At 44.7% G+C, this 19,244-nt stretch overlaps 1 protein-coding gene across 2 annotated transcripts in view; it reads right to left on the reverse strand.

Annotated features, from left to right (window-relative positions):
- The window catches only part of LOC125440067 (cytoplasmic polyadenylation element-binding protein 2), a 48,438-nt gene extending 29,810 nt beyond the window's left edge, over window positions 1–18,628 (reverse strand). For both annotated transcript variants that reach the window (XM_048509613.1, XM_048509614.1), the window contains exons 1-2: window positions 18,524–18,628; window positions 14,755–14,805 (exon numbers count right to left, since the gene is read on the reverse strand). In XM_048509613.1, the coding sequence (XP_048365570.1) occupies window positions 14,755–14,805; window positions 18,524–18,602 (130 nt within the window). In that variant the 5' untranslated portion in view covers window positions 18,603–18,628. The remainder of the gene's footprint in view (window positions 1–14,754; window positions 14,806–18,523) is intronic.
- Between the last annotated feature and the right edge of the window lie 616 nt (window positions 18,629–19,244).

Genomic DNA, 19,244 nt, shown 5'->3' on the forward strand with positions numbered 1-19,244 from the left:
GACGCTATTCAACGGAGCCAAATTGATGCGCGAAATTGATAAGGAGGCATTAGCAATAGGTGGCTGGAAGTTGGCAGAAGTTTCAAGGATTACGCGGTATGGGCTACCATTTATGATTGTTGGCAGACCATAAGCCGCTAAGTTGGGATTATTTTCCTCAGAGCGCCAGACACCACGATTAATGATCCCCTAGGAGGAATGCTCACGGTGGGGCAATGTTCCTGGAATGCATATGATTATGCCCTGCAGCACCAGTCGGAAAGAAAATTGGTCATGTAGATGCGCTGAGTAAACGCTTGCTGCGGGCCAAAGGGAGGAGGAAGATCATTCCCCACTCTTTTGGAGGTTTTGATGTTGGAGATACGTTATCAGGAGCCTCCAGTGCAAAGTACTGCAGAAATAGCAGAAAGGTCAGCTAAGGACCTAAAAGCTTGCCCGATGTTTTGAATTGGGCATGGAAGGGTTGGGCTATTGGGTAAGTTAGAGGAAAAATTCAGACCTACATTTGGAGAATGAGGCAGCCACGAGATATCTGTCCACAAAGGGAGTTCTACTGCCCGGAAATAGAGTAGTGACCCAGGAGCTTTAAGGATTAGGGTGCTGGAGGCCTTATGTAGGGCACCCGGAATATATAGTATGGTAAGTGGCCCACGTAGTTATGTGTGGAGCGACGATGGATAGCGAAACAGAATGGGTGGCCAGGTGCAGGGAGTGTCAGATAACGCCGACTCCGCCCCACCTCAGGCCCCTACCTATCAATGGGAGTCCACAAAAAGACCGCGGGTCAAGGGTACATATTGATTTGGCAGGGTCTTTCCAGAAGGCCAGGCGTGTTTCTCATCGTAGTGTGGACCCATATTCCAAATGGCTAGAAGGTAGTGCCAGTAATGTCAACGACATCACAAACAGTTATTAGGGCACCGGGCGTAGTTATTTGGTACACAACCCATGGCCTCCAGGATAATGCGGTATCGTAAGCAATGGGACACAGCTTGCTTATCCAAGGAGTTTAAGAGTATTTCCCTGGCCAATGAGGTGTTATTCCTCGCCAGGTTACCCCGGCCCCTTTTTTCATCCGGCTCACCGAATGGGCAGAGCCCAGAAAGGATGAGTGCTGCATTACAACGAAGCGATGCATTGCAGCCAATAGTAAGAGGGGGGATTGGCACCGCCGGTTGGCGTAATTTTTTGTTAACACAGCACATAACTTACCGTGCACAGCCACCGGGAGGAGTCCCGCGGAGGCTGCTAATGAATCGGAAACTTACAACGTTGCTGGACCAATGCATCCCGATTCAGGTTTGATGATCGGCCGCACGAAAACAGAAGATCAGGGTGCTGGAAAGCACCTCGGACATTTGATAGGAAGGATGATACGGTGCATGTCCCAAATTATGGAGCAGATCCATGTTGGGTCCCAGTAGTTGTAGAGGCAGCCCGACACAGGGCCCTTGTTCTATAGAGGTGGAAACTGAAGAGGGGCGGGTGATCCGCAGAACATGTTGGCCAAGTAAGGAAGAGAGTGCCAGGTCCAACAGTAGATCAGGAACCCCAGGTCCTCGAATCTAGAAGCTTAAAGAGGGGCAGATGGAGCTGCAGGATGAGGGAAGCAGTAAATAGTCCAATTGTCCCAGAGGAACCTGGGAAGTAGATTAAGGGAGCACAGATGGAGATGCAGGATAAAGGGAAACAGCAAAGGGTCCAATGTAGCTCTTGGCAGAACCAGGAACAAACACAGACCTACAGGAGCCAGAGAGCGGAGCTGAGACGACCTCAGCGAAAGAGGAATCCCACCCAGATTATTACAGGAGCTAGGGGAAGGGTGTAATGTATTGATTGCTTGAGGTACTGTATTGTTTTAGAGTCTGCAGCTGTTGCACTGGAATTGGTAATCAGAAGGTGTATTTATATTGGCCACAGCTGACGATGGATTTGAGGATGCCACTTGTTACCAGCACCTTTGAAATAAAGCACCATGTTTTGTTCCTCCGACTCCTGATTCTTTGAGACATAACAAGTAATATGGACTGATATTTGAAGCTAATTATACCGTCTTCAAAATTAATTTGGGAAAATTTACCACCACCAAAAACCCTGCACACTGCTCGCCCAGAGGGACCTGCGCATCTCATAAGAAATATAAATCTTACAGTAAACATTATCCCTCTGGAGAAAGAAAGCAGCAGTAGAAACCACATTCACTAAAAGCTTAAAACAAGTATACATTCATAAAATATGAAAACAGAATAGGCTTAAGTATCAAACCTCTATGGGAAATAAGATTTCCAAATGAAGTCTTCATATAAAAATAGCATCTTGCCTAATGTGTATTCATAAGTCCCCTCTGGCACAAGCAGTAGAAAAAGCCAGTGCACTCTGACTTCCACTGCAAATTAACTTTCAAATCTTCCTGTTATTCAAAACAGCAAGTTTTAAACGATTTTTAAAAAATTCAAAGTCTGTTCTTCGACTGCACACACTTTCTTTGGAGCAAAAGAATTATTTTTCCAGACTACAGAACAAACTTGCTATAGTTTCCACAGTCTTATAATAAGGCACTGATGTTAGGAAAACCAGTGAAGAAGATACAATTTTTCACTTTATTTTTGATGGCCCAAAATCTACCAGTGCGCCGTTTTCCAAGGCAGAGAACTCTGTGGCAGGCAGAGTAGAAAGACTGCTATTTTTCAGCAATACAAAGATTCTTACACATTATAATGCGTCTGGTAAACCATGTCTTAAGTCACAAGATGCTGTACTACTCATCCAGCAATGGTGGAAAGTATTCCAACACAGAGGAGTCGATGCACAAGCAATGAGAGCTGTCAAATAAGCAGTTATGGGTCAACAGGGCCGACACAACAGGGCCAGAAGGAGCTGGCATAGTTAACTGGGTAGCACCACTCATTTCCAGGAAGTGTTCACATAAATCCATGACAGGAGTGCGCTCTATATAACAAGCAAACAAGGAAGGGGAACAAATGTTGACCCTAAAACGCTAGAATTAAGTACCTGAAAGGACAAGAAAAACGCGTACAGGAATGCTGATGATAAAATTATAAAAATACAGAACATATATGTATTTGCATGTATGTATGTATGTATATATATATACATAAAACAGATTAAAATCATCAAAATATATTAAGGGCCCATAATAGCTACACTAGAACTGCAGTACTGCACATAAATAATACAAATGGGTCCTATCGAAGTATCTGGGACAGAGGCATATGGCCTACGGGGACATGGGGTCACGCCTTTTGTCACGCCTTTTGTCCCCGATATCTGGGCGCATGCCTCTCTCCTGAGCCGGCCTGCAGGGACGCGGGGCTTGGTGGCGTGAGGCTGGGACGCATGCCTTGTGGCCATATTGGGGGGGGCACCTGGCACCCGCCCACATGACCAAAAGGTGTGCGCCCAGGGACATGTGTGACCCCATGTCCCTATAGGCCGTATACCTCTGTCCCAGATACTTCGATAGGAGCCATTTCCAGGCCCTCTGGGCTATGGGAAGAAGTTCCTGAGCGTGTTGGGATGACCGGCTCCAAGTCGCACCTCCACACATTGCTGGAGGCCCTTTTAGGCACGCCGTATGTTTTCATGCCATTTTTGGAGCTCCTGGGGTTCACCTGCTGGCTGAGATCCCCTGCGGAGAGAAAGAATTGGGGGCAGGCCGCACTGGCTCCTTGGCCTCCCTTGCAGGCTGGTGAGCGGTTGCAGTCCCGATCTCCTCGGAGGAGGAGCAGAGGAAAACCTCCTTTGTTTTGAGCATGCCCATTCCCAGCTCTTTGCTGCGAGCCTGCAGCCATTTAGTGCTTATTGCATGAAGCGTTCGTTCACTCGTGCCTCTAAAGGAGACCACAAAGCCTCTCCCCCTCAAGGCAAACACAGATTAGAAAGGGATGAGAGAGGTAAAGAACAAAAGAGGTCAAATAATAGACCACAGGAGTAGGTAGACAACTGTGCATCTGCTCTCCCTGGAGGCAGGAGAAGAACTGGCAAGAAGGTCCCCCAGCAACAAGGGGAAGCTGAGAAAATTAATTCAAGATCCTGCCTCCCTGATTGGTAGGTGGATAATTACCCCAGATGTCCTCAAGCTCAATTGGAGGAGATATATATACATCAAAATACATCTCCAAAAAAATCCAATAACAGCTCACAAGAAGCCATAAGAAAATTACAGAAGAAAAACTGAACAACATCACTGAACGTCAACTACAAACTAAAAAGCTATAAGTTTAATAAATTATCTTACAACTGCTAGCAAGACCTTCTGCGCTATCTTCTTCAGATAAATGCTATTCTTTTATATATATATATATATACTGGATTGCACTGGGTCAGCCTGTAAGAAAGTGGTATCTTCCGCTCTTCAATTTTTGACACCTGAATGAGATAAACTCAAGCAGAAGGAAGTTCTCTCCTCCTGTAAGCCTAAGCATGGGGACTGAAAGGCTTCAGGAAGTCCCCACTGCGGTGCAACAGCTCCGGCACCACCCAAGGAGGAGCCTGCATCCCCGACTGGAACCCAGCATGCAGTGGTGGGATTCAGTAGGTTGGCACCACTTCAGCAGAACCGGTTGTTAAAATGGTGCTTGTAAACAACCAGTTGTTAAATCATTTGAATCAAACTACTGCCAGCATGGCTTCACGAATGGAGGAATCAGGCTGCCGAGTCAGGTCACCTTTAGTCCTTTCTGAGGCCCCTCCCCGAGGCATTCCCTCTCCCCCGCTCTCTCCTTCTGTGCAGCAGTGGTGTAGTGGTTAAGAGCAGGTGTACTTGAATCTGGAGGAACCAGGTTTGATTCCCCGCTCTGCCGCCTGAGCTGTGGAGGCTTATCTGGGGAATTCAGATTAGCCTGTGCACTCCCACACACACCAGCTGGGTGACCTTGGGCTAGTCCAGTTCTTCTGAGCTTTCTCAGCCCCACCTGCCTCACAGGGTGTTTGTTGTGAGGGGGGAAGGGAAAGGAGTTTGTAAGCTTCTTTGAGTCTCCTTACAAGACAGAAAGGGGGGGGGTGCATAAATCTAACTCTTCTTCCTCTTCTTCTTCTGCCCCCTACCCATTTGCATTTGGCCTGTGTTGGTGCCTCCCCCCCATCTGCCCACCTCATTTGCCTGCCACAGATCCATGTGCTCCACCTCAGCCTGCTGCTTAGTCATCTCCTGGGTACTGAGCGCCTGGATCTATGGCATGCTGGATGCAAATGAGCTGCGGAAAGGGAGCAGAGAGACAGAGAGCACTAAGAATCTCTTCGAGTACTGTTGAGGGGCAGCAGGTAGCCAGAGCGCCCCAGTTTCTCCCTGAACTCTGGTTGTGGTGGGGGAGAGAGGAGGGGGTGGCTAGCTGGCTGGTCATGGGGGTGTAGGAGGGTGGCCAAATGCGCCCCCCCATGTGACCGAGGAGAGAGGCACCTGGGTCACAAGCCCTCCCCCAAGGCACAGCCTGAATTCATGTCAATGAGTGATGGTTTTTTGAAAACAGAATAAAGTGGTGTCAGTTTCAGGAAGTGGCTCAGTTCTTATAGCTTCAGAACAACTGAAAATATATGCAGTAATGATCTTCTCATAAAAAAACTACAAACATGGTACTTGTGTTTGATCCTGACAACTGCCCCCTTTAACTACCAAGAAAACAGGAACTATGGAACATGTACTGCAATGGCTAAGGGACTAAGGTGCAAATTAGAAAGTAATTGGTTTATATCTCACCTCTGCCATGCCACTAACTGACCTTCAGCTAGCCACTCAGGGCTGCTAACATCTAGGTGGGGCCTGGAAATTTCCCAGAATTATAGCTAATCCCTAGACTACACAGATCAGCTACATTACAGTGTTACATTACAGAGTTACTATTAACTAATAAGGTCATATGTGAAAAGTACTTTGAACATTTGGAAAACTGTACAGTACAAGGTATTATTACAATAAGTAGCCACAGGCAGTGGTAGGATTTAAATAATTTAACAACTGGTTGTTTACAAGCACCATTTTAACAACCGGTTCTGCTGAAGTGGTGTGAACCTGCTGAATCCCACCACTGGCCACAGGAGACAAGTAAAATAATTTCCAATTTTAAAAAGCAAAATTGAGAGGCAGTGAAGATACAAAATGTTATTTCAGCAATATTTTCTTGAATGTGCAGGACAATGAGTCTAATACATTTTCATTAAAGCAGGTTATGGATTAAAAACCAAGGCAAACAAGAGTCTTCTGGTCGGCAAATTTATAGTGGCATCATAATCAACAACAACAGTAAATTCATTTGTCTTTAAGGTTCCACAGAACTCTTCATTACTTTGGTAACAACAGATGAACACAGATACTTTCTCTAAAATCGAATGTGTCCACAAATGTCTAATTAAGATGGGCAGGCAGGCCTATCTCTGTTATGCAACCTTCTTTGGCTCCGAATGTCTTATGCTCTGAAGTTCAATGCAATCCACAGCCTGAGGCAGCCCGGCATGACACTGCTGCCACGCCATCCCTCCGCCCCCAGAAGGCTTTCCGGTGGCATAGGGAGGAAGAAAACACAGAGAAACCTCCCTGCCACTGCAAAGCCCTCCAGAAGGCTCAGTGCCCACAAACTCTCCCAGCCAATGGAACGCCCAACACAGGAAATTCCCACGAGCACAACTAACGTCAGCTCCCCCCTTGGGAATGGCTCTGGCTCCTGCTGTGCCGACAGGGCTGGTGGAAGCACGGGAGTGATAACATAGCCCCAGTGCTGCATCCGGGCATCCTAGAGGGCTGCGGCGGCCACCCATCAGCATGCTTGCCCCTTATGATAGCTTACCCCACCATGCAGTGCCCCACAGAGAGAGAGGGGGGGGAGAGAGAGAGTGGGAGGGAGGGAGAGGGAGAGGGACAGAGAGAGAGAGAGAGGGAGTGAGAGAGAGGGAGCGAGAGGGAGAGAGGGGGAGGGAGAGAGGGAGGGAGAGAGAGGGAGGGAGAGAAAGAGGGAGAGGGAGAGAGGGGGGGAGGGAGAGAGAGAGGGGGGGAGGGAGAGAGGGAAAGGCAGGCAGGCAGGAAGGCACGTGTGTGTGCGCGCGCACACACACACACACGCACACACACGAGCCTTCCTTCTGCCCACTAGGGCCCTGAGGAGAATTGTCCCTCCCAAGTTCTAATGGTCACTGCTGCAGTCACTGAACAGTCCTTATGGAATGCAGTAGCGTGAGTGTGGCTATTTGAAATCTGTGCCTACTCTTAGAGATTTCGCACTTTCATAAATTAAATACACAGAAAAAATGGTGTTTAAATGTTCCACTAGGGCACTTTACAGTCAGCAGCCTATTCCTATTAGTCAGAGAAATAATAAATTGGCATCCAAGGCAGACAGAATTCCAACAAAAAATTATTTATTTTTTAATTACAAGGAAAATAATAGAAATCAGGAAGTGTTTCAGGCAAAGGAGAACATGAAGAAGCATATGCAAGAAGCTGTTTCAGAGAAGTTACTTTTTTTACAAGAAGTTTCAGTATCTTTGTATTGTTGTTACAAGGTTCTCATTGGTCACTAACTTTAATGTCGTCAAACCTGTTACAAGTCACTTAGAAAATATCCAAAACCGCAATTATCTGTTTGGATCTCTCAATTTTAAAGCGCTGACAAGTCTTAATTCCTAGCTTCAGTTAAGTTTAAGCAACACAGTCCTTATACCACCACCTCCTCGTCTATCCCCCTTCTTTAAGATGTCATGCGGAGCTTGTGGCTTTCCCCCAGAAAACCCAATTCTTTCTCTATTTACAATTTCACTATCCTCAAGAGCTTCACTGTGGGATCTCCTCAGAGAAACTAAACCAAGTCACCAGTGTGATTAGTTAGGGTTGCAGGGTAATGGTTAACCGACAGGGGTTTGGCACAGATTTCGTCACACAAATCTGTCCTTTACTGGCCCTGACTCAAGGGAAACTCAGCTCTTGTGGAACTGACCCTCATCCCCCAGTGCACGGATCTATATCAGAACAACCCTTCACTCTGGTGTTCCAAGCAGTCCTCTCCCTCAACACTAACTGCCCACAGGTGACGAATGTGCTCTCTACATTGAGGTCAGAATGAACCTAAGTGGCAGTATGCGTCCCCGGGGTAAGTGCCTCAGAGAGGCAAATCTGCTGTCATGGGCCTGTGCAATGATTCAGCCATGCCCCCCCCCCATATGAAATGGGCTGTAAAACGTAAAGTGTATCAAAATGGCAACAGCAACATTAGCAGATTAAACCAGAAAACCAAATACAAGCATGCTTCCTATCAATGTCAAGGGGAGAGTTCATCTCTGCCTTTGATGCCCTGTACCTTCACATGGCTGAACCGTGATTTGAGGGACTAGAGTACGGGTGGCCAGCCTATGGTGCCCCAGATGTTCATGGACTACAATTCCCATCAGCCCCTGCCAGCATGGCCAATTGGGGCTGGTGGGAATTGTAGTCCATGAGCATCTGGAGCACCACAGGTTGGCCACCCCGGACTAGAGAAATCCTTGTGAGCCATGAAGTCATGGCCAAAGAATTCCTAGATTGATTCAAGACAAAAGACAAAAAAGGCCCATTGTACATGTGGCATTTCATGTCAATTAATCAATAATCTGATAAGAGTATGTTTACCTTTTTCAAAAAGAAACCTTTACCTTGATGAAAAGTATTAAAGTTCTTGTTGGGATCTTTTGTCTATGGCATATTATTATCACAGCTAACATTCTGAGGGAAAATTGGTCACCATAAACATTTTCAGAGACTAAATTAAAAATCTGCCTGAATTTGTTGAATGTTCACTGAACGGAAACTTGCCAGGTTACATTAAATGGACACAAGGACATTTTGTAACTTGTTCCCAATGGCACACTACTGTGTTTCCCCAAATATAAGACAGCGCCTTATATTAATTTTTGCTCCCAAAGATGCGCTATGTCTTATTTTCAGGGGATGTCTTATTTTTCTGTGTTCTGTTTGTCGGGCATGCTTCCAAACAAATTTTTTTTGCTATGTCTTACTTTCGGGGGATGCCTTATATTTCGCACTTCAGCAAAATCTCTACTATGTCTTATTTTTAGGGGATGTCTTATATTCAGGGAAACAGGGTATGAACACAGCTGCACAGGGGCAAACCTAGGCAAACTGGAGCCCAGGGACAAAACCTGAGTTTGGTGCCCCCCCCCCCCCGCGAATGGGCGGCTACCCTCCCCCACCATGAACAAACAATGATTTTTTGCACCAGCTCACAAAACACCTCCCACTCCCAGCAAAACATACATGGCTCTCTCCCCACCAACTCTTTTCCTAATTTCCTAATCACAACAACCCTATGAGGTAGGTTGTTAGCCTGAGAAACAACTCCAAGCCAGTGCAAGTGGGTATTAAGCATGTAAATCTCTCACAAATCACCCCCAGCAAAACATTGACCAAACAAATGTCAGCATCATCTCTCACAAAACACCTCCAGTAGAATCCACCCCCAAACAGCATCATTTTTTTTCAATGAATTGTTTAAACTAGGGAGCTCAGATTCTTCTTTTTAAATCCACCTTAAAGGGAAGAATCTGGGGTCCCCAGTTAAAACAAAATTAGAAAGTGATGCTGTTTTGGATGGATTCCTCCCCCACCCTAAAGAGCAAGCATCACTTTTTTTTGAGGGGTTGGAGATTCCAGATAGAAACAAATACCAAGATTCAGCCAGAATCTGGGCAAAATTTAAGGCACATCTGGACAAAAAAAAAAGTGTCCGATTATGTCCTTGCCCATAAATATGAACAAATGCAAATGCAAGGTATTTGGGAGTTTTTTTTTTTGGGGGGGTATTTTGGTGTTTTTTGGCCTGCACAGGGAGGGGCATTTTTTTAAAAGCTAAGCGGCACCCATGATTTCAGGGCATCATCCAAGAGACTGCCCTGATGATACCACCCGAGTTTGGTGATGTTTGGTTCAGGGGAAGCAAAGTTATGGACGCCCAAATGGAATGCCCCCATCCCCATTGTTTTCAATGGGAGCTAACAGGAGATGGGGGCTACCCATTTGAGGGACCATAACTTTGGTTCTTCTGAACCTAACTTCACCAAACTTGGGTGGCATCATATGAATAGTTATCAGATGATACCCTGAAATTTTGGTGTCACTAGCTTTACAAATACACCCCTTACAGGCACCCCAAGAAATCTGCCCAAGATTCTTTGTTTTGCAGTGACTTTGCTCCATTGTAGCCAATGGGGAATTTCTGAGTGTGTAGGCAGGCTGCACATTTTTGAAGATAGAGGCACCAGACTTTCAAGGTGAAAAAACTCAGGAGGCCCTCCTGGTATGCTTAGCATCCAGGCTTGAGGGCACCTTTGCTTCTGGGGGGGTTCCAATGAGATCTTATGGGCCCTCTAAAAGGCTTATTTTGTTTCCCCTGCTCCCTGCACATGAAAGCCCTGTAGGCTTGGGAGTTCTCTCAGAACTCTCTCAACTCACCCCCCCCCCCCCCACTCCAGAAGCAAAGCTCACCAAGCTTGGATGCTATTACCCAAGACCTCTTGGGAGCCACCTTTGAGAAGTCTGGCGCTCTCTATGCTTCTAAAAAATGTGTGGTCAGTGCTTACACACTCAGAAATTCCCCAGAATCTGCCAGGCTCTTCAGCAAGTTCTATGGTGGGAAACATTATTTTTCCCACCATAGACTTCAATGGGGCTTTCTGTTAAGCCCAGCTGGCGCTGCGGTAGAGGTTTCAACAGGAGGCAATATGGTAGTGGTCTTGCTCTGGGTGGGGGCACTTATTTCCTGCAGGGCTGCTGGTGTGAGTCTCCTGAAAGGAACCAGACAACTTTGCTAAAGTTTGCCTGGGATGGCTGAATGCTGTGGGCATCAGGTTCACCTTCAACTTGGTGCCCACAGCATTTTCCTCTTCCACACACATTTTAGCAAATTTGGTTGGACTTTTTGTCCTTTTCTCAGCCAAAGTCCTGACATGATTTGTCAATTTCAGTTGAATGGCAACATTTACAATGGTAGTATCTGTTGCTATCTAATTATGGCCCTGTGGCATTAAGTGACTCAAAAGTCCCCTTTGCTTTTGGAATCTCACAGTGAAATCAAGGAAGAAAACAAAACCTCCAGTATTTTTTTCTATAAATAGGTGATGTTAATTAACAATTATGATATGTAGAATCTCAGGAATGAATGGAGATTGTCCTATTTTGAAGTGCTAGATTGTCCTATTTTGCCAAAGCAAGGGGATAAGGGCTTAAGGCTTGTACTTGCTCTTTCTGTGGATCTTAAATTGCGACATATTCAGCAAAAAACTATGTTTAACACATACTGGATACCACAGCAACTCTTAAGCAATGGGACTACTAAAGCATCTAACTGATGAAATTGTAACTCAAAGTATTCATTGCTGAAAAATATGCTTTGGTCATGTCCAGCCATTTGGGTTTTTTTGTGAAGAAGTAATATTACGCATATCAACTTTGTATTAGAAGCTTCATTGATTTTTGAGAATGTGTATAAACTACTTTTAAACCACCTTCCTGTCTCTTGGTCAGCAAAAATGACCTCCATACCCTTACTATAGCTAAATTACCGAAATATTATGGCTAAAATACATTACAACAAATGAAAGATTTAAAACCCACCTATGACAAATCAACGGATTGAGGACCTTGGAACTTTGTCAGTATTTTAACACATGGCATATAGACAACAATTCTGTATAGATTTGGAGGGAGGGGGTAATTTCCCCTTCCTTCTGTACCTGACAATAGGAAACAAAATACATCAAGACAATTATGTCTACCCCACAGAACTGAGCGCTCTAAAACAACTTGGTGTTAGGGTGAAATGGTCTGCGGTGATGAGAAGGAATTGGGAATTCTTTCAATGGAAAAGCTGAGTTCTTTTTGCAAAGCAATAGAAAATTTTGACTCACAAGTTGACCCATTAAAAATATGACAGACTGATTCAAGAATTCCTGTCTATTTTTCAAACCAGAAAAAAAGACCACTGAAATGTAAACCACTCTCCAAGCCTTGGTTTGACAACTCCTTTGTCACTGCCAAAAAGGTTCTGACGGCAGCAGCACGCAAACAAGTTCTGAAAGCAGATAAGGAGACCAAACAAGAACCCTATGCTGCTTTGTTAGTACTGAAGAAGGAGTATAAAGATCTAATCTCCCACAGTAAGAGAGAAGGTATACTAAAAAAACTTGGGGCCAGATTGATAGAGGCTGCAAAAGCAAGAACCGGTCCCCCCTTTGGAAACAGGTTTATGGGCACGAGAGTAAACTAGTAACCCCTCTCTCTTCTGGGATCCCATCTGACAGGTGGGTCTTCTTTTTCCAGCCCTTATACAATTGCCCGGACCATCATCAATCTCTTCTCAGAATGGGAAACCTGGCAAAATGGCCTTCTGTCACCTCATGAGAGGTGAAATCGTACATAAACCAGTTAAAAAGTACCAAAGCCCTAGCCAAGACGGAAATTCTCTGGAGCTTCTGAAAGCAAGTGTTGTGTGGGGGGTTCCCTTCTTTGCATCATTATATAGATGAAACAGGCTGGGTTCCCAAAGACTGGGGCACAGCCATTGCTGTCCCTTTTTACAAAAAAGGAGACAGGACAGATGCCACAAACTATAGGCCAATCAGCCTACTTAACATCATAAGCAAGCTCTACTCTAAACATCTATTTTGTGGACTGGCTGGACACGAATGTGATCCTGGCAATTGAACAGGCAGGCTTTAGAGCAGGAAGAAGATCTACATAAGGTCACTGCTTCAGGACCTCATTGAGAAATATGCATCAAGGAGAGACACATCCTTATATGCAGCATCCATAGATCTGAAAACGGCCTTTGATTCAGTGACCAGGTCACGTCTCTGGGAAAAATCTGATAGGAGATTGCTGGCTCTCATTCAAATTTTGTACAACACCACCACACTGAGAGTTAGATATAACCGAAATGGACTTTTTTCAGACTCCATTAAAACATTTCAGGGAGTAAGACAAGGATGTTTGCTTGCCCCAATGTTGTTCATGTTTGAGCTTAATGACTTGGTAGGGTGTGAAAGTGTTTTTTTTCTGTTTTTTGTTCTTGGGTAGGCTAAGATTTTTTTTTTTAAGTATTTTTAAAAAGGAAGAAATTTATATGCCTTCCTGTGGCCCTGACATCTAGGCCACATACCATCGAATGAGACTCGCCATGCCTCCCTTCTCAGGGGAGAGGGAATTTTAAATGCGGAACACTGGGCGCCAATTATTTATTAATTATATCTCTATTTATTGAGACTGTGCAAACCAAATTTCTGGTTTTATCGCTGCTTTTAAATGTTTAATTTGTTTTATACTGTCTTTTTATATGCTGTACACCGCCCAGAGCCCTTTGGGGATGGGGCGGTATAAAAGCCTAATTAAATAAATAAATATTGTGAAATCAGAGCAGGATGATCTGGTTTCAACTCCCCTGGTTTCAGGTAGGTGGATCAAGGTTGACTTAGCCTTCCATTCTTCTGAGGTCAATTAAATTGAATACCCAGCTTTCTGGAAGGTAAAATGTAGACAAATGGGGAAGGCAATGGCAAACCACCCCATAAACATAGCCTGCCTAGTAAACATTGTGCTGTGACATCACTTCATGGGTCAATAGTGACCTGGTGTTTGAACATGGGATTACCTTTACCTTTAATGCACTTTAAGTGAAGGCAGCATAAGAACATAAGAACAAGCCAGCTGGATCAGACCAGAGTCCACCTAGTCCAGCTCTCTGCTACTCGCAGTGGCCCACCAGGTGCCTTGGGGAGCTCACCTGCAGGAGGTGAAAGCAATGGCCTTCTGCGGCTGTTGCTCCCAAGCACCTGGACAGCAGGAGGACTACCAAACACACAATGTGCCCATGCATACTGTGGTCACTTACAGTCCAAAACAGGGGTAGGGAACCTGCGGCTCTCCAGATGTTCAGGAACTACAATTCCCAGCAGCCCCTGTCAGCATGGCCAATTGGCCATGCTGGCAAGCTTCTTTAAGTTCCTGAGCTGAGCCTGGGTTCCTGATCTAAGATAAAACCAGGAATGTCTTTCCTCACTGCCTACCAGGCCAACATCGTCACTGACTTTGGAGATCATCAGAATTCAGTTCATGGTTGTCACTGACTACTGCATTTGTGGATTCCTGTTGTGAACTGTATCTCTCCTTCTATTTACACTACTCATGCCCATTAAAAACCCTTCCCTGATAGTTCTGCAGTTTATACCTCTGTTTCTTTAAGCAGAGTCGCAAAATCACAAGATCTTCATATTATTTAAATATTATTTTCAGTATTCAAAAAGGCAAGTTTTATTGTTTTGCATCATGTATGGAGGGTTCCGGCTTGCATCCTTTTCTATGCAAACGCTCCTTTAAACAGCAAAATGATTTAGGAGAAGGCAGCACTACAGAGCAGGCAAATTTCTTTCAAGGGCACTGAATCAAGATCTGAGATTTTATAGCTAGAAATGAATTACCTACCTTTTTTAGGGGGGTACATTTAAATACCAAAGAGTATTATCTAGAGAAAACATATTAACGGACAAGGAAAGCATATCTGGATGTAGAAATAAGATAAATGCAAAGTGACTTTAAAATACTACTACTATTTAGAACTGAAAGAAGATCATGACTTTCTCAGAGACTCCTACTCTCTAAATGCTAATAATTCAGTAATAGAGGCCACTGATATACTGTACCAATAACATTTGACACTTAAATGGGAGATAATTAAAAGCTGCTGAAAGACAGCAGCCTCTTACCATTTAACATTAGAAGATTGTCAGTCCCTGGATGTGGATAATTCAAACGACCTAGGAACAAATATAGACAATTTAGCTCGTCATATTTAAGGGAGGAAAATCAAGAGACAAAAAAGTAACCACCTTGAGGTTTAAATGCATCTAGAACTCTGCTTAGTCGGTGCAAACCAGCTATTTTTTCACTTCGTTGGCAAAAACTGCTTTTGACCCAACTTAAAGTTGAAAAAAAGAACTTCTAAACTTCAGTTCTTCAGTCTTTATGTCTGCTTCGGAATCAGCTCCAAGGGAATAAAGTTCTTCTTTGTTTCAAGAAAGTTAGAAATAGCGCAACACTTTCAGGTCTCCTTTTTCATTCTCACTTTGAAAACTTCTATGAAGTTGCTTAAAACAGACACACTTGAAAATTTCAAATGGGCGAAAGCCCACACACAACATTTGAAGTTTCACATCCAACTAAAAGCATTTGTGTGCTGTGCGGTTTCCGGGCTGTATGGCCGTGTTCTAGCAGCATTCTCTCCTGACGTTTCGCCTGCATCTGTGGCTGGCATCTTCAGAGGATCTGATGTTGGGAAAGCAAGTGGAGTATAAATGATGCCCTCAACTATTGACCTGGTTGCCTTCTTTGTTACTCACAGACAAGGTTTCTCCACCCACCCTGACACTCCAACAGATATATACTCCACTTGCTTTCCCAACATCAGATCCTCTGAAGATGCCAGCCACAGATGCAAGTAGCGTCAGGGAGAATGCTGCACTAAGATACCATGCTCCAAGCTACAACTACAAGTATTCGCCGTGAAAGCCTTCAACAATACAACTAAAAGCATTGCTTGAGATATTTATTTTTTCACTGAATCCAAACATTTTAAGAAAGATTTGAAGATGATACAGGTTTTATGAATGTTTCCTGTTGTTAAGTTATGAAATAATTCCATTCCCATTTAAGTTATAAAATAATAGAAAATATTTAGATATATCAAAATAGAGAATGTTTAATTCTAAACATCTACAGCTAGGCTGTAAAAATGTTTTCTGCGTTATTAAATGCTTCGTTACCAGCAGTGTATAATAGCTGCTTTGTTTCTCAACAGTATGGAAGACTAGGTTTTCACCTTCATTAAAAAGTCAAGCTGACTTGTTGTAATCCCCCAAAATGCAACAACATTTTTCGGCTTCCAGAATCCTATCTGCAAGAAGGAATGTGACAAATAATGAAGTGTCCATTCATGGATGCCTGGGCATATAGAATTTACATCAATGGAAAATGTGGCCCCCTCTCAGGATATTTAAGTCCAGAGATAGGAGTGGTGCATGGACCTGAAAAATGCCTCAAGTTTGCAGAAAATTCTGAAATTACCAAAAATACACTGAGCAGTTAAAGAGCAAACACCAAAAGATAAAAGGAGTGCCTGCAACTTTAATAAACTGATGCCATCAGTGACTTTTTGCTAGGCGACCACAATGTTTTGGCCAGTTTCTATGTTTGATTTCAGTTAGTAAAAGGCAGGGGCGAGGGGGCGGGGCATTGACTAGGCCTGTATTGGCCTTTGAGGGGAGGACTCATTGAGCAGACACTGTACAGCTTGATACCACCTAAACTGCAGGATTCACCCAGCCTGGATGGTTGCTCTTGTTCAACAGCAGTCACCCCATGGAAGTCCAGTGTAGCAAAGTCATTAGACTGGGTCCTTTAAACTCCCAATTTTGCTATGGAAACACACTGGGTGGCCTTGAGCCAGTCTAAGCTACCTCACACGGCTGTTGTGAGGCTAAAATAGAGGGAAAAAGAATGGTGTAAGATGCACTGCGCATGAAGTTGGCCTGCGAGGGTCGCGACTTCATGCTGGTGCCGAAACCCGGGATGGTTTTGGCACCAGCATGAAGTCGCGATCCTCACGAGCCGACTTCAGCCCTCCCCCCACCCCCGGCTGTGGAGAAAGGAAGGATAGGAATTAATTATATAAATAAGATGTGGGGAAGGTAAAAGGTAGATTGGTAGGTGGCTGTGATGGCAAGAAGGAAGCAGGGAAAGGCGAAGATATGGAAATTGCCTGGATAAAAGCAAGCAGAAATAGTGTAAGGAGGGGATACAGAACAAAGTGAGCCCCTCCCCCGCACCAACATATTCTTTAAAACCTTAATTTTCAAACAAAAGCATCACCCTGAACATGGTAAAAACATATATTCAGTGTATTTAAACCCTACACAAACTTTTAAAGTAATCTTTTAAACATTTTAGAAGCTAAATCGGAAACAAGTTTCACACATTCTACCATTGCAGAATTGCATGCAAAAATAGATTTCACTCAAATTATAAGTGAAGGCCTAAAAGATATTTTTGTAAATACCATACTAATAGAAGACAAGGGAAAAGCCTGATACCCTAAGTACAGGGATTGGTTTCTTTCCAAAAAACAGGGGTTCTCAAGTGGGACTGAACTGTGGCTTAGAATCCCTGATTGCGAGAAGGAGACAAACTCCAGTTTGCCAATGCCTCCACATTTAGACAACATGGCCAACTGGGGTTTGAGATACTGTTTCGCCAGGCCTATGGTTGAGGGCAGTGAAGGCACAGGCATACAGCCTATAGGGACATGGGGTCACCTGTGTCCCATGGCGCACACCTTTTGGTCATGTGCCCCCCACATGACAAAACAGGTGCCCCCCACATGACAAAACGGCGTGTGATCCTACAGGCAGGCGGGGCTCGGCAATGGGCCACTGTGGTGCCCGCCTGGGCTGCCCGCTGCCACTGAACCCCTCCCCGCAGCCTCCATGCAGGCCAACTTTTGCCCTCCCCAGGCCCTGTGAACGGCAGGAACCAGCCGGCAGACAGGCAAGGGGAAGGGCTCAGTCCGAGCCCTGCCCCCGAGTGCAGGGGGGATGCCCGGAGGACGTGTTGCCCCTGGGCACCATTACCCCTCGATACGCTTCTGAGTGAAGGTATATTAGTTTGCCTCCCTTTCTGTTCCATTTCCTTCCCCTTCCTCCTTTTCTTCTTCCGTCCCTTTCCCCTTCTTTTCTTCTTAAACTCCCTCCCTCCCCTCCATTAGTTCTGGCTCCATCCCATTGGAGTAATGAGATCACTGCTGGCTGGTGATTGCCCGTTATCATCAGGACCTGCCACCATGTGGAAATGTTTTTTTCCTTTAGGTAGTAGGGAACCAGAGAACCTTTTAAAGAATTGTCAATACACTAGCAGCAATGGCGTAGGAGGTTAAGAGCTCATGTATCTAATCTGGAGGAACCGGGTTTGATTCTCCGCTCTGCCGCCTGAGCTGTGGAGGCTTATCTGGGGAATTCAGATTAGCCTGTGCACTCCTGCACACGCCAGCTGGGTGACCTTGGGCTAGTCACAGCTTCTCGGAGCTCTCTCAGCCCCATCTACCTCACAGGGTGTTTGTTGTGAGGGGGGGAAAGGGCAAGGAGATTGTAAGCCCCTTTGAGTCTCCTATGGGAGAGAAAGGGGGGGATATAAATCTATCCTCCTCCTCCTCCCCCTCCTCCTCCTCCCCCCCCTCAAATTAAGTTTTATGGTTTTAATCATGTATTATATTAGCATTTTATCTATGTTTGTGTTTATGTTGTTAACCACCTGAACCCAGTTTTCTGGAAAAGGGTAGGGTAAAAACAAAAATAAACAATACAACAAAAGCCTGGATTCAGCCATACTCCTTATGCAAGGGAGAACAGGAGGATGGTGGGCACAAAAATGACAGCAAACTGCATTCATGCCTATCAAAAACGAATGAGCTTCATATCAACATACCTTTAAGAGGATCGTGTTCAGCTCTCATTATATCAATAAGAGAATTTTCCAACGAGTGCATGTTCAGACTGTCATACATTCTGTTTCGATCCTAGAAAAGAACGAATCCTTAGGATTAGAGCTGCAAGTCATTATAAAGACCAAGGAACAACTAATGTGTTTACATGAAAGTCACAGCAGATGTGCTAAGGAGTCTGGATGTTTTTTTTCATCATTTTATCCTCGCAATACATCAGAATACACAGATGGGAATAGTCTCTCTCTTTCTCCCTCTCTCACAATTATAACTTGGAAAAAGGATTAAAAAAACATACGGCAGTCAATCACAGAAAAAACTGTCCGGTTGCCTGGTCTGAACCATCTAGGCAAACTTATTCAAAGCACTGGGCTACAATATTCACCTCGATCTCCACAAGCTCTTAATTGTCCAATTTAAGGACCTGTTATTATTTTCCAGGTCTTCCCACTAATATATTAGTCCTTACTGAAACAACTTCAAGCAGAATAATAGGGGAAATGGTTAGAAAGGGATGGCAAAAAATCAGTGTTTGGCAACTGGTTTCCCTGTGGGCTATTCTGAGCATACAAGGATGGCACCATAAGCCAGGGTGTGTGTGTGTGTGTGTGTGTGTGTGTGTGTGTGTGTGTGTGTGTGTGTGTGTGTGTGTGTGTGTGTGTGTGTGTGTGTGTGTGTGTGTCTTTAGAGAGCCAGTTTTATCAC

The sequence above is a fragment of the Sphaerodactylus townsendi genome, linkage group LG10 (genome assembly GCF_021028975.2).
Source record: "Sphaerodactylus townsendi isolate TG3544 linkage group LG10, MPM_Stown_v2.3, whole genome shotgun sequence".
NCBI lineage: Eukaryota > Metazoa > Chordata > Lepidosauria > Squamata > Sphaerodactylidae > Sphaerodactylus > Sphaerodactylus townsendi.